General features: G+C 37.6%; 1 protein-coding gene across 2 annotated transcripts in view; it reads left to right on the forward strand.

The window, feature by feature from the left end:
* Positions 1-16,669, forward strand: part of RFX7 (regulatory factor X7) — a 150,003-nt gene that overhangs the window by 124,558 nt on the left and 8,776 nt on the right. For both annotated transcript variants that reach the window (XM_059913218.1, XM_059913217.1), the window contains exons 6-8: positions 11,743-11,859; positions 13,159-13,243; positions 13,936-14,143. In XM_059913218.1, coding sequence (XP_059769201.1) covers positions 11,743-11,859; positions 13,159-13,243; positions 13,936-14,143 — 410 coding nt within the window. The remainder of the gene's footprint in view (positions 1-11,742; positions 11,860-13,158; positions 13,244-13,935; positions 14,144-16,669) is intronic.

Genomic DNA, 16,669 nt, shown 5'->3' on the forward strand with positions numbered 1-16,669 from the left:
AGACACCTCTTAATTGCCTTGCTTTGGAGGCCAGGGGAGCTTGTGTTCCCGGTCCAATGGAACTGTAACAAACAGTCACCCAGAAAGGAGCTTATACCCTTGTCTGGCACCCTGATTTTTGTGGCTGCTGCCAGAGGATACCTCTACATAACATGGCACCGGTGCCAGTGGGGCTTACAGTCAAGGGTCCCACAGGACTGTAATCAACAGAGAAAGAGTTCTTCAACAGCTACCACCTCCAGGCACAGCAGCAGTCACAGACCCAAGAGCTCGGTTTTTCTGTGGAGACCTGTTACCCAGCTGTCACGGCTGCAGCCTGAGGGGCAGGCTTCTAATTAAACGTGTATCTAGCGACTGATTGTAATCCTTTTCGGAGACCTCAGAGGGCTGGTGCTATCTTCGTGCTCTCCCTCTGCCACACTCCTGAATGCCAGTGTGCCCCCAGGGGGAGCTTTCCACTCATCTGGCAGCCTGGTTTTTGTAGCCACTGCCCAGGGGATGCCCCTAAATCAACTGGCTCTGGTAGCCAGGGGGGGCTTGCATTCCTGGGTCATTCCAAAGGAATGTGGCAGTCGGAAAGACAGTTCTTGGCCAGGTACCACCTCCCAGGCACTGCACAGACAGCAGACTGGGACACCCCCTCCCATCCCCAGTTTTTCTGTGAAGGAGGCCTCTTTGCTTTCCTCGAACTATGGCCTAAGGGGTAGGCTTCAGGTTTGGCATATGTCTAACGGCCTACGGAGCTACTCTCAAGGAACAGATGTAGTCTTGCCTCTTTCCCTCTGCCTTGCTCCAGCTCACCAGTATCTCTGCCTTGTTCCAGCTCACCAGTATCTCCAGCTCACCAGTATCTCACACACTTGTCAGGAGCCCTGATTTTTGCAACTGCCCAAGTGACACCTCCAGATTGCTTGGCGCTGGAGGCAAGCAGGGTTTATGCTTGTGGTCACACTGGACTATATATACTTGCATACTTTTAAAAGCTGCCTGAGGGTCTGACTTCCAGTCAGCCTGATTTTAGGTGCTGGGATCCTCTCTTCTGGGACCTTGATAGGTCTTGGTACATACCTAACTACTGGGAGCTATTAAAGATAATAATAAGCTGCTTGGACAAGCAAAAAGTTTAAGGGACAACCAAGACCTAGGACAGAGTTGAACAACAAGTTTCATCTCCTACATCCTTCAAGACTGGGAGGGGTGGTAGTTTCATCTACTACATAGAAACCAACAGAGTTAAGCAAAATGAAGAAACAAAGGAACATGTTCCAGGGACTTCCCTGGTGGCACAGTGGTTAAGAATCCGCCTGCCAATGCAGGTGACATGGGTTCGAGCCCTGGTCCATGAAGATCCCATATGCTGCTTAGCACCTAAGCCCGTGTGCCACAACTATTGAGCCTGCGCTCTAGAGCCCGCAAGCGACAACTACTGAGCCTGAGAGCCACAACTACTGAAGCCCGTGCGCCTAGAGCCCATGCTCCACAACAAGAGAAGCCACCACAATGAGAAACCCGTGCACCACAACAAAGAGTAGCCCCTGCTTGCCACAACTAGAGAAAGCCCACGCACAGCAACGAAGACCCAATGCAGCCAAAAATTAATTAATTAATTAAAAAAAAATATATATATATATATATGTTCCAAATGAAAGAACAAGGTAAAACCTCAGCAAAAGTTCTTAATAAAATGGAGATAAGACACATTATAATTAAAATGTCAGAAGTTAAAGACACGGAGAGAATCTTAAAAGCAGCAAGAAAAAACAACTAGTTATGTACAAGCAGACCCTCATAAGATTACCTGCAGATTGGTCAGCAGAAACTTTACAAGCCAGTGGGATTGGCAGAATATATTCAAAATGCTAAAAGGAAAAAAATCTCCATCTGTGATCAAGAATACTCTATCCAGCAAAGTTATCATTCAGAATTGAAGAAGAGATAAAGAGCGTTTAAAACAAGCAAAATCTAAAAGAGTTTATCACCCGTGAACCAACCTTACAAGAAATGTTAAAGGGACTTCTATAAGCTCTAAAGAAAGGGTACTAACTAGTAACAAGAAAACATATGAAAGAATAAGTGTCACTGAGAAAGTAAATATATAGTAAATGTAATGGGTTAGTTATAAAGCTAGTATGAAGATAAAAAAACAAAAGTAGTAAAACTATGATTATAATAACTAATGGATACAGAAGATTAAAAGATGTAAAATGTGACATAAAACATTGGAGGGCAGAGTAAAAACGTTGAACTTCAGAATGTAATCAAATTTAAGGTGTTAACCACCTAAAATAGACTGTTATAAGTTTTTATATGTAAGCCTTATGATAACCATAAAGCAAAAACCTATAGTAAATACAAAAAAGATAGAAAGCAGTACAAGCATATCACTAAAGAAAGTCATCAAACTATAAAGAAAGAAAGCAAGAGAAGAATAAAGGAACAGAGAGGAACCACAAAAACATCCAGAAAACAAATAAGATGGCAATAAGTACATACCTGTCAATAATTACTTTAAATGTAAATTTACTAACTCTTTCAATCAAAAGACAGAGTGGCTGAATAGATTAAAAAACAAAACCCATCTATATGCTACCTACAGGAGACTTGCTTTAGATATAAGGACACACAGAGACTTGAAAGTGAAGGGATAGAAAAAGATATTACATGAAAACAGAAACCAAAAAAAGCTGGGATAGCTATACTTTTATCAAAATTGACTTTCAGACAAAGGCTATATAATAAGAGACAAAGAAGACATTACATTATATTGGTCCAACCCAACAAGAAGATAAAACATTTATAAAATATTTTTTTATCCAACTTAGGAGGACCTAAATATGTAAAGCATACATTAACAAACTTGAAGTGAGAAACAGACACCAGTACAACAATAGTAGCGGACTCTAATGCCCCCTTTACCTCAGTGGATAGATCATCCAGACAGAAAATCAATAAGAAAATATCATCCTTAAAAGACAGAGTAGACCAGGTATACTTAAAAGATATATAAAAGACATTCCATCCAAAAACAAGAGAATACATTCTTTTCAAGTACAGATGGAACATTCTCCAGGATAGATCATATGTTAAGCCACAAGACAAAGTTAATAAATGTAAGAGAATTGACATCATGTCAAGCATCTCTTCCAACCACAGTAGTATGAATCTAGAAATCAATTACATGAAGAAAAGTGTAAAATTCACAAATATGTGGAACTTAAACAACATACTACTTGAACAACCAATTAGTCAAAGAAGAAATCGAAAGAGAAATAAAAAAATACTTTGAGACTAATGAAAATGGGAATATAACAAAGTTTATGGAATACGGTAAAAGCAGTTCTAAGAGGAAAGTTAACAACAATAAATGCCTACCTTAAGAAACAAGAAAAGTCTCAAATAAACAACCTTACTTTTCACCTCACTAGATAAAGAAGAATAAAGCCTAAAGTTAGTAGAAGGAAAGAAATAACAAAGACTAGAGCAGAAATAAGTGAAAGAGACAATAGAAAATATCAATGAAAATAAGAGCTGGTTCTCTGAAAAGATAAACAATACTGAAAAACCATAAGCTAGACTCACCAAGAAAAAAAGAGAGGACTCAAATAAATAACATAAGAAATGAAGAGGAGATAGTACAACTGGTAGCACAGAATACAAAGGATCATAAGAGACTACTTTGGACAGTTATATGCCAACAAATTGAACAACCTAGAAGAAATGGATAAACTCCAAGAAACATACAACCTACCAAGTCTGAATCATGAAGAAATAGAAAATCTGAACCAACTGATTACTAGTAAGGAGACGGAATCAGTAATCAAAAACCTCCCAACAAACAAAAGTCCAGGAACAGGCAGGTTCACTGGTGAATTCTACCAAACATTCAAAGAAGAATTACTACCTATCCTTCTCAAACTCTTCCAAAAAATAAAAGGGGTGGAAACTCTTCCAAACTCATTTTGTGAGGCCAGCATTACCCTGATCCCAAAACCGGACAAGGATGCCACAAAAAAAGAAAATTACAGGCCAATATTCCTGATGAATATAGATGTAAAAAATATTAGCAAACTGAATTCAACAATACACTGAAAGGATCATACACCATGATCAAGTGGGATTTATTCTAGAGATGCAAGACTGGCTCAACATTCACAAATCAGTCAATGTGATTCAACACATTAACAAAGTGAAGGATAAAAATCATATCATTTCCATAGCTACAGGAAAAGTATTTGACAAAAATCAACATTCATTTATGATAAAAACTCAACAAAGTGGCTATGAAGGGAATGTACCCCAACATAACAGAAGCCATATATTGTACAACAAACCCACCGTCAACATCATACTCAAAAGCTGAAAGCTTTTCCTCTAAGATTAGGAACAAGACAGGGATGCCCACTTTTGCCACTTTTATTCAGCATAGTATTGGGAGTCTTAGCCAGAGTAGTTAGGCAAGAACAAGAAATAAAAGGCATCCATATTGGAAAGGAGGGAGTAAAACTGTCACCATTTGCAGATGACATGACGTTATATATAGAAAACCCTAAAGACTCCAACAAAAAAACTATTAGAACGAATAAACAAATTGAGTAACGTTGCAGGATACAAAATCAATACACGAAAATCTTTTGCATTTCTACACACTAATAACAGACTATCAGAAAGCAAAATTAAGAAAACAATCCCATTTCCAACTGCATTAAAAAGGATAAAATACCTAGGATTACATTTAACCAAAGATGTTCAAGACCTGCATACTGAAAACTACAAGACATCAAGGAAAGTAGTTGAAGAAGACACAAATAAGTGGAGAGATATTTTGTGCTCATGGATTGGGAGAAATAATAGTGTTAAAATGTTCATACTACCCAAAGTAGTCTACAGATTCAATACAATCCCTGTCAAAATTCCAATAGCATTTTTCACAGAAATAGAACAAAGAATTCTAAAATTTGTATGAAACCACAAAAGACCTCAAGTGGCCAAAGCAATCTTGAGCAAGACAAACAAACATGTAAGCATCACACTCCCTGATTTCAAGCTCTATTTCATATCTATAGTAATTAAAACAGCATAGTATTGGCATAAAGACAAACATGTAGTTGAATGGAGCAGAATAGAGAGCCCAGAAATAAACCCACACATATGTGATCAATTAATTTACAACAGAGGAGCCAAAATTAGTGGGGTAAGGACAGTCTCTCCAATAAATGGAGTTGAGAAAACTGGAGAGCCACATGCAAAAGAATGAAACTGGAACACTATCTTATACTGTACACAAAAATCAACTCAAAATGGATTAAAGACTTGAACATAAGATCTGAAATCATAAAACTCCTAGAAGAAAACATAGGTAGCAAGTTCCTTGACATAGGTCTTGGCAATGATTTTTCTAATCTGACACCAAAAATAAAATTTTTAAAAAGCATAGATAAACAAGTGGAACTGTATCCAACCAAACAACTTCCACACAGCAAAGAAAACCATCAACCAAATAAAAAGGTAACCTACTGAATGGGAGAAAATATTTGCAAGTCATATATCTGTTAAGGTGTTAATATTCAAAGTGTATAAAAAACTCATACAACTCAATAATGAAAAAAAAAAAGTAATTCGATTTTAAAATGGGGTAGAACATCTCAATAGACATTTTCCGAAGAAGACATAAAGATGGACAACAGGTACATGAAAAGATGCTCAATATCACAAATCATCAGGGAAATGAAAATCAAAACCACAATGAGATATCACCTCACACCTGTCAGAATGGCTGTTATCAAAAAGATAACAACAAGTGTTGGTGAGGATGTGGAGAAAATTGAACCCTCGTGCACTGTTGGTAGGAATGTAAATTGGTGCAGCCACTATGAAAAACAGTATGGAGGTTCCTCAAAAATTAAAAATAGAACTACCATATGATCCAGCAGTTCCGCTTCTAGGTATATATCTGACAAATTAAACACTAACTCAAAAAGATAAGCACCTTCATGTTCACTGCAGCACTGTTTACAATAGCCAAGACGTGGAAACAACCTAAGTGTCCATTGATGAATGAATGGATAAAGAAATTGTGTGTATATACAGTGGAATATTATTCAGCTGTAAAAAAGAATGAAATCTTTCCATTCACAGCAACATGGATGGACCTCATGGGCATTATGTTAAGTGAAATAAGTCAGACAGAGAAAGACAAATACAATGTGATCTCTCTTACATGTTGAAACTAAAAATTCCTTAAAAAAAAAAAGCTAACAGATATAGATAATATATTGTTGGTTGTCAAAGGATGATGGTGGAGGGTGGGAGAGATGAGTGAACTGGGTCAAGAGGTTAAAAATAAAAAATCTTGAAATCATACATTAAGTCAGAAGTATATGCCTTGGGGCTTCCCTGGTGGCGCAGTGGTTGAGAATCTGCCTGCCAATGCAGGGGACACGGGTTCGAGCCCTGGTCTGGGAAGATCCCACATGCCACGGAGCAATTAGGCCCGTGAGCCACAATTACTGAGCCTGCGCGTCTGGAGCCTGTGCTCCGCAACAAGAGAGGCCGCGATAATGAGAGGCCTGCGCACCGCGATGAAGAGTGGCCCCCACTTGCCACAACTAGAGAAAGCCCTCACACAGAAACGAAGACCCAACACAGCCATAAATAAATAAATAAATAAAAATTTGAAAAAAAAAAAAAAAAAAAAAAGAAGTATATGCCTTGAATTGTAGGAGTCCATAGCCAAATTAGAATTTTTGGTACACAAATTGAAAGCATGTTCTTATAAATAAAAGCAGTTGGACTTTATGACATTTTATACACATGCTGTTTCCTTTATTTTTTACATAATGATGTAAGGATTATCTTTTGCGTCAATCTTTTTATAGGTAATAATGTGTCATTGCAATAAGACGGCTTAATTGCATTCTAGGAGCTACTGTCACCATCCTCATTAACTGGCATTTAGGCAGTATAGGTAACACATATACTTTATGTATACTAAAATATGTGTGAATATTTTCATATAAATAATGTTGAGGCCATTGTTTTAACATCTGTAAGAAAATAGGGGCTTATTTATAATGGGTTTTGAAATTTAATGTCTCAAAAGAACTATAAAAATAGCTTCACAGGGAAAAAAAAAAACCTGCCTCAAGGTGGTTGGGGGGATTAAATGTTGTAACACATACAAAGCAGTCCAAAAATGTCCAGGCATTGTTATGTATCCTATGACTATATTTTGCCACAAGTCTTTTATGATTTTTATTTATGTTTTTGTACCTTTAAACAATGTTTACCTTTAACTTAATCATTTATTTGTAAATGGTATGAATAAACATTGAAGACTGACTTGCTTCTGAGGATTTTGAGTGACATGTTGATGGCCATATTAAATATTAAGCTTAATTTCAAAGTCTGTAAAGCATACTTTTAAAAAAAGAGTAAGACCAAAAGAAAAATCTCATTTTAAGAATGGCATTAGAGTGTTAGTTATCCTGTGAACAGAACATTCTCTGTACCTTTCCCTTTTGTGAGTCTTGCATAAATATAATGCGACGCTGAGTTAGGTGTTAATTGACACTGTATCTTGCTTGATCAACCTGCAGTTTAGTTATGAAGCAGGAAAAGAAGATGTAAACTATCCAAGATCTCCACATGGCCTGGAATGACCTATGGCATGTTATATAGCCCTGGTTTCAAAATTATGAATAGATAGCCTATAAATATTTAATTATACTAAACAGAGTCACTGAATGTCTAGAACTTCTCAATGGGAAAGAGGCTGTAATAATGAAGTTATTTTTCTTTGAAAATTAGAACCACTGAAAATTGGATAGGCCACGTCACAATATAGAGCCCTTCCTATCAGGAGAAGTGTTCAGAGGTAACCCATCATTCAGTAGGATAGCCATTTCCACACCTGACAGGAAGTTGAACTATACAACCTTCTGAACTCATTTCCAGTTCATTAATTTCACAAAATTAAAGAAATTGATGACCTGTCTGGGTATTGTTATTGTTACTTTCAAATTGAGGCGCTCTTTATTTTCTCTTTGACATGTAAGGTGTCAAAGTATAGAGTTTTGAACCATAAGCAGTTTTATTCTTAACATTGCCTACTATTTGATTCAGGAGGTATAATTTGAGTTGTTTATTATATGTCTCCAAAGTATTGGGTTGGCCAAAAAGTGCCTTCGGTTTTAAGTAAAAATAAAAGACATTTTTCATTTTCACCAAGAACTTTATGGAACAACGTATTCACCATTTTTTTCCACTACCTTCTGCCATTTTTCAGGCAACTTCATAATTCCATCTTCCCAAAACTTTCTATCTTTTTGAGCAGAGAACTGTTCCAGGTGCCTTTTACAGTCTTCCAGGAAATTGAAATTTTTTCCGTTAAGAGGATTTTGTAAAGACCGAAATAAATGGAAATCCAAAGGTGCAATGTCTGGTGAATATGGTGGACGAATCAGAACTTCCCAGCCAAGCTGTAATAGTTTTTACCTGCTCATCAAAGCAACATGTGGTCTTGCATTATCCTGATGGAAGATTCTATGTTTTCTGTTGACTAGTTCTGGACGCTTTTAGTGGAGTGCTGCTTTCAGTTGGTCTAATTGGGAGCTTGTTTGACTTAATCTTTGGTTTTCAGGAAGGAGCTCATAATAGAGGACTCCCTTCCAATCCCACCACATACACAACATCACCTTCTCTGGATGAAGACCGGCCTTTGGTGTGGTTGGTGGTGGTTCATTTCTCTTGCCCCGTGATCTCTTCTGTTTCACATTATTGTACAGTATCCACTTTTCATCACCCGTCACAGTTTGTTTTAAAAACAGAACGTTTTCGTTATGTTTTAGTAGAGAATCACACGTGGAAATATGGTCAAGAAGGTTTTTCTCACTTAACTTAACGTGGAACCCAAACATCAAAGTGATGAACATAACCAAGCTGGTGCAAATGATTTTCAACGCTTGATTTGGATATTTTGAGTATGTTGGCTATCTTCTGTGTGGTATAATGTTGACTGTTCTCAATTAATATCTCAATTTGATCGCTATCAACTTCAACCGGTCTACCCAACCGTGGAACATTGTCCAACGAGAAGTCTCCAGCACAGAACTTCGCAAACCACTTTTGACACGTTCAATCAGTCACAGCACCTTCTCCATATGCTGCACAAATCTTTTTTTGCGTTTCGGTTGCGTTTTTACCTTTCTTGAAATGTTGCTTTTTTTCTTCCATCTTCAATATTAAAATGGCTACACAAATATTCACCAGTTTTGATAAGTCTTTTTTTAAATGCACGCTGATATGACAGCTGTCTCATACAATCTAATGAAACTGTTTCGAATGAAGTTAAAGACAATAAGTGCTACTAGAGCCATCTTACAGAAAAAACCAAACGAACCTTTTGGCCAACCGATACTTTATATATTTATCCACTAAAGAGTATTTTAAAGGTAAGTTCATTGTTATTCTTCCAAATAGTGAATTCCCTGCTTTTAGTGGAATAAATAAGAATCAAAAACCAGATGAAACTAGATGGTCACATTCTGAAATCACACTCAGGATTAGTTCAACTTGACAAGCAAATTTTGCATTGGTCATCCTGATACTTAATTTTGCCAACCTTCCACCTACCCCTTCTGCCAAAATAAAGAACTTTGGTATACTAATATAATGAAAAAAATATCAAAACCTAAATCACAAAAGGAGAATAGAATGGATATTATATCTCTTATTAGACTCATTGCTTTGATTCTCTTTATTTGGTTTCAGTTTTTTTAGGCCCATCTGCCAGTGCTGTCATAGGAGCCAGTGGGCCCTGTTTTCTTTTTTGTTTTGTTTGTTTTATGTGTTTCTGTAAGGTTTCTTGTCATTTTAAATATGACATACTTATTAAGTCATATTTAAAGTCATTTTAAGTTGTATGTCATATTAAGGTTTAATGTGACACGTGGGCTTAATATGACTCTTCAGTCTTGTTCCTAGTGCTAAGAATACAGTGGTGAACCAGATAGATATGGTCACTGACCTGGTTGAACTTATAGTCTAATGGAGGATACATAACAAATAAATTGTCTGTTACATAATTTTAAGTCAGGAGAAGAAAAGAAACAAAGTACACAGACAAGGAATATGGTGGGGGTATGGCAGGAGAGCACTGCTTTAGATGGGGTAGTCAGTAGAGACCCTTTCAAAGTCATAACAAGCAGGGGCTTGAAGGGTAAGAAAATATTCCAGGTAGAGGAAACAAGTATCAAGTCCCTAAGGTGTGAAAGAGATCATTCACATTTTCTTTCTGCACTGGTTTAAACTATAAAGATGACCAATTTAAGTTGCTACTGAAATGGTTATGATTTGATGCAATTCATTTAAATTGTCAGCCCCCCAAAATAGTCACTCCTTCGCTTTGTGCTTTAAACCTTGGCCCCTGAGCCACTTGGAGTTAGTCTCAGCTTACATATGATGTATCTAATATTCCTTATAGAGGGAGTTCTCGATACATGTTAGCTCCTTTCCCTTCTCCCTACTCTGCAGCATTGTTGAGAATGCATTTGCTAGGCAACTCTTCTCCTTCCCCTCAGCCCCACCCCCAACAGAAGTGTGTGGTATTTGGTGCTGGGATAGGGAGGGCACAATCAAGAAAAACACCAGTCTTCAGACCTACCCTGTTCTCTCTATTAAGGCTCCCAGCGTTCCCAACCTTCTCCTGAGTCTCTACCAATTTGACTTCTGGAATTCAGGTCACTTCAAGAATGTTGCCAGGATATTCATTCATCTACAAGAACTCAAGTCCCAGTTACCATTATAGGCTGCCCATTCCAGTGGTTTTCCTTCTTCATCCTAAACCTCTCTCCTTGGCTCGCTACTGCATGACTTCTTCATCGAGAAGCTGCTCTAGTTGATGCTGAAATGGGGGATGAGCTGGGGAGATTTGATTGAGTTATTTTGGAATTCCTCTGACTTGCTCTTTGGTAGCAGTTCTCCCAAAGGCCAACAGTTATGAGGGAGGCCTTGGTAGCCAGAATAGGACGTGGCATTTTCCTTCTGCTGAACTGGTAGAGAAGGAATTGGCCTTTTACCCATGACTGCCAGCTGTAGAGAGAAACAGAACACTTGATCTAGTAGTAGGTAAGACTTGGCTTGTTTCTCTGGTCCCCCTTGAAGTTACTGCCTTACAAGGTACTTTCTCCTGGCAATAATGGGGGGCGGGGGTGGTGGTGAGAACACTGTGCCTTCATTTTTTTCCCTTATTGGTAAAATGAGAGTGTTGGTATAGATGATCCCTAAGGTCCCTTTTAGTTCTAATACATCGTGTTTCTATTCCAAACCATGGAGTAGTTTTGTCTCTAATGTCTGACACACATAATGTTTACATTGGAAATTATTCCAGTATGTGAGCTTGATATATATGTGGAAACGTATAGCCCTAGTGGTTGAGCCTGGATATTCTCATTTCAGAATGCATGGTTGGATTGTAGCTGGAAAACTTTGCACTGCCAATGTCTTACTGCAAGTTTTTGCTAGTAAAAGCAGTAGTACTGTGTACCCTGAGGATGAAACAAGCTAAGTAAGCCTGAGTTAGTCTTTAAAGAAGGATGAACATGTATCAATGAAAATTGTGGTGAATGACTTGAAGATGTGTTTTTTCACTTTGTCATAGGGGTCAAGTTGGACTGAAATAACGCTGTGCTAATGTGATGCTGAGTTCTGTTGCTCTCTCTGAATTGATCCCTCCTTCTTTTGCAGGAGCTATTGTGACAATCTTGGTTACCATCCATTAAGTGCTGCTGACTTTGGAAAGATCATGAAAAATGTCTTTCCAAACATGAAGGCACGTCGTCTGGGCACGAGAGGCAAATCTAAATATCCTTTACCAGAATGGTTTTTAGTAATCTCTTTAAGTTCTCACTTATTACAGAACATCTGCTGCTGTAGTTCAACTAGCAGCTATACTTAGAAATAAACTTAAATCAACAAATATAAACGACTCAGAAGTACTTAGAATAATTGTAAATTGTATTTTCCCAGCTGTTTATCACACTGCAAGAGAAATAACAAATAGTGGTTATTAGGATTGTGATAGATTTCACCTTACTCTGCCACTATAATGTGTTCTTAATGGTCTGATCTTCTTTTCCTTAACAATAAGAATTACTAAGGCATGCCACAGTACAGCAGTTGTAAATTATATCAGTGAAAGTGGAGAAAGATGTTAGTTTATCATCTTTCCTTCCTCTAATTTAGAAACATAGGGATCTCCTTGGCAATATATACAACATTCAAAAAATTTTTCTGTGGAACTTGTGCTGGATAATTAGTGTTTTCTTTGTATTTTCATCCAACCCTTTAAAGGCTGTATTAAAATTAAAGCCAGGGCATAGAAAAGGCCCCTCTCATGATAGAGAAATACTTAGGAGCAAAGAGAAGTAAGGAAATTAAAATTAAGAGTTTACTAAAGTTCTTCCTACCCTTGGAAGAAGATTGTAACATGGAGGGTCTCTGTATCATATTAGAAATACATCATTTCTCTCTGCTTAGCTTTTAGCCTTTTTCAAAGCATAAAAATTCTGCTGTAGGGGACATGAAAAGGGGAAGGGGAGAGGCTGCTTTTCTAAAACGACTCCAGGTGTTCTTTAACCAGTTGTTGCACGACTGAGTCTTGTTTCCCGAGTACAAACAAAAATGTCTTCGTGTGTCTTTGGCATGTTACAGGTGATAATCCTGTACGTTTCAGTGGAAAAAGAGAAGTGAAAAGGTTAAAGCCCTTGTGACACTCTTAAGAGTTGTTTTTGTCCCAGTGCCCTGGGCTAAAGTTTCCCTTCTCTCTGCCAGGTTTCCATCTGGATATTCCTTTCCTTCTGACCTGTTTGTTACTGGTGGCTGGCACAGCTTATTAGGAACATTTATTCATAAAATTTATAACAGATGAAAATCATTTTGTTCCATTTAAGCCAGTAACATTCTACAAGGACTGTTTCAGTTTCAAGAGAGTAAAGGTGCCCTGAGTTTCTAATATTAAGTTTTCTTTTACTGAAGAACTCAGAAAGTAGATGGTATCTCAGGCTGATTTTATTCTCATTTCATATATAGTTACTTTTCAAGTGCTAACTATATAAACAGTTCATTTAATTTCGAGTACTTTAGACCTTAACCATTTATTACGTATTGCTACAGTGGACTAAGAAAAAAAGCTTTTGTTCATATGCCAACACTGCCCAATCTTGATTTTCACAAAACTGGGGATGGGGTAAGAATTTCTGCCTTTTCTTTTTGATAAGTAGAATTGTACCTTACTATCAACATTGAAACGATTCTGCATGGTATCATTTGGATAAAACCAGGGACCAGGAACCGTCTTTTACTAAATAAATGAGCCAAAAAGTTCAACAGTGGCTGGTAACTGTTAGCATATATGACTTATATCACCATGGTTCGTGAAATTAAGGAGAAAAAAGATGAATCTAAAGTTCCTAATTTGTAGATATATCCATGGTCTATATTGTCAAGAGGAAAATTTAAGTTATAGAATAACATGTAGAACGAATGTTTTCAGAAGAGAAAATATGGCTTATGGCATAGTTTGTTTTCTTGATGTTAGAAAAGGCTTTTTAAAAAATTCAAAAGATCTGTTAGTCTTCATATATGTTTAACAATATATGTTTAAATGTTACATTCACAACGCTGCTGGTAGCTGTGCACCAGTGTGTATAGGCATAGGCCTCGTATCTGCAGGTCTCTACTTTTATGCCTGCCAGTACCGGTCACTTAGTACTACTTTGACTCAATAGTTTTATATTGTATCTTCTGATTAAGAACATGTATCTTAAAAAAAAAAAAAAAAAAAAAAAAAAAAAAAAAAAGAACATGTATCTTAAGTGTGCTTCAATTTAATTTCTCTGAACTTTCTTTTAAAAGTCTTTTCCTTTTTCCTTTGTTTAGTTGGAAGGAGCTGAACCTTCTGGGCAGCTTCAAAATATTGATGAGGAAGTTATCACTTCTGCTTGCCGTCTTGTGTGCGAGTGGGCCCAGAAAGTGTTAAGCCAGCCATTTGACACGGTCTTGGAATTAGCCCGCTTCCTTGTAAAAAGTCACTATATAGGCACCAAGTCGATGGCAGCTCTAACTGTAATGGCCGCAGCACCACCAGGTACAAAATTATTAAGAAGCTAAAACTGACAGGGTGTTAACTATATTTAGAGTTGGTACTAAAAAGAAGAGCTTAGCCAAAAGACCTCCTTTGTCTTTTTAGTATTTGTATGTGTTCACTCTTATTTCCCTTAGTACTAAATTCAGATGGGCTTGTTGAGCTAACAAAAATAATAATAGTTCTTTCATGATAAACTTTTAAGTTATAGCTTTGTATGTTGCTCTGCTTAAGTATGAAACTTTTATGATTTCCTAGTTGGTATTTCATTAATTTTTCCATTGCTGTTTTAAAGTTTAAAGAATATGTGTATATGTACTTTTAAGTATATATAAGTATTTCTAAATTAATAAATTAAATATTACAAGTAAAAAGTAAGATTAAGTTTTTTAATTACTTGCTAAGACTCCTATCCCCAAAACTAATACTTATAAATGAAATGATCTTTGGACAATGTGAAAGGTACCTTAGTCTCACAAAAAATAAACCATGTGAAGCATTCCTATGAAATAGCAAGAGTGATTTTTTTTAATATGCATTCAGATGAGTATTTTTATTCAGATAGGAACTTAAGAATTAACAGTATTAGGACTGACAGTATCGTTGGAATAATAACTCCCTCCTAAATTAATAGCTGTGTAAAGTATCTATTTTAATGAAATTTTTAAAATGTCTTATTTCAGTCATACTTTATAAACCTAAAAAAGAGTGAATACATTTTGTTATTACTCTAGGAAATTATAACTTCTATAAAAAATGTATTAATATGAAACAGTAGATTTATCACAGCCAGAACTATAATTATAATTATACTCTTAAATAACTTTACTTTTCTATCTTAACTTCATTATTTTAATAAGGAATCCTTTTTCTCTGTTTAAATTTATCAGAAGCTTTAAGCATTTGCAGTATGTGTGTGAGAGAGATTGTTCTGTTTTCTCATTTTATTGTCAATAGAGGACCATAAATGTCAGGAAAATAGCCTTTTACAAGAGCCTCATCATAATTTTTCCTGTCTCGATATAAAATGGATGGCTCAAGTTTGTACACTTATAGTTACACAGGGGCAGGAGAGTGCTTAGGCTGCCTCATCTAGCTAGATAGCTCACATCTGTTACCGCATTTATTCCCCCAGCGGTCCTGTAAGATAGGGGATATTTATTCCCATTTTACAGATCAGGAAACAGATTCAGGGAGGTTAAGTAATTTGTCCATAGTCAGATAAGCAGTGGAATTAGCCAGAATTTGAATCCTGATTTGTCTGTCTCCAAAACCCAGGTTACTCCTTTACACCAGACTGTCTTCCTAGCTTCTGGCAAAATGAGGTTCTAAAAGATATGGGCCCTTCAACTTGCTGTGTTCTCTTTCTCCTACCCCTACTGACACCCAGGAGAGTACTTTCACATGTTGCGGACTTAGGAGGTATCATGGGGTAAAGAAACAGAGACATCTCTGTCTTCTTATTTCCCACGTTATTCACATAGTCTCACTGAAAGAAATGTTGAATGAATGGATTTTTAAGGCATAAGTGTGAAGAAAGGTATATTTTTTAAACCAAAATACTAAAAATCACATATATAAGTAGGCGTTTTCACTTTTTGAAAGTAGCTTGGGAGGCTGACTTTTTTTTAACAATCTTCTGAGATTTCGTTCTCAGCCATTGCCACTTTGTTTTTGTTTTTTTTTAATTTATTTTTGGCTGCAGTGGGTCTTTGCTGCTGCATGCGGGCTTTCTCTAGTTGCAGCAAGCGGGGGCTACTCTTCGTTGTGGTGCGCAGGCTTCTCATTGCGGTGGCTTCTCTTGTTGTGGACCGTGGGCTGTAGGTGCACGGGCTTCAGTGGTTGTGGCACGTGGGCTCACCAGTTGCCGCTTGCGGGCTCTAGAGCTCAGGCTCAGTAGTTGTGGCACACGGCTTAGCTGCTCCGCAGCATGTGAGAGCTTCCCGGACCAGGGCTCGAACCCGTGTCCCCTGCATTGGCAGGGAGATTCTTAACCACTGCACCACCAGGGAAGCCCCATTGCCACTTTTAAAAATATCCTTTGGTAGGGATGAATCTTCATCCTTTGAAGGTGCATTTGGTTTTTTGTAAGTATCGTCTCCATATTAAGAACAGGTTGTATTACAGATGTCCTTTGTAAGCAGCTGCTTGGAACTCATGCCTGTCCAGAAACCCTGGCAGGAGGCATGAGACAGCGAGCTTGAGCGGTTGGCACAGGCTCTCGGGTGCAGGTGCGGAGCAGCCAGAGCCGAGGCTGCGGATCGGATGGGAGCAGTGCAATTCGAGTTGGATTTGAGGGGAAAGAATAGTACTTAGGTGATAAAAGGGGGGTCAGAACATGCGGGATTGTTGAGCAGTGAGTGTGTGGGTTAGAGTTTACAGTCGCTTCCTCTCCTTCCCCGTCTCCCACTCCCGAAGCTGTTGCTGTTAACCAGATGAAAAGCAGAAACGGCTGGGGAAGGGTAGGTCAGGATGTGCCAGCAGTGCAGGGGTGCCCTCCCTTTGCCTCTCTCCACTGTTTCTACTGAC

The sequence above is a fragment of the Balaenoptera ricei genome, chromosome 2 (genome assembly GCF_028023285.1).
Source record: "Balaenoptera ricei isolate mBalRic1 chromosome 2, mBalRic1.hap2, whole genome shotgun sequence".
In the NCBI taxonomy this organism is placed as follows: Eukaryota; Metazoa; Chordata; class Mammalia; order Artiodactyla; family Balaenopteridae; genus Balaenoptera; species Balaenoptera ricei.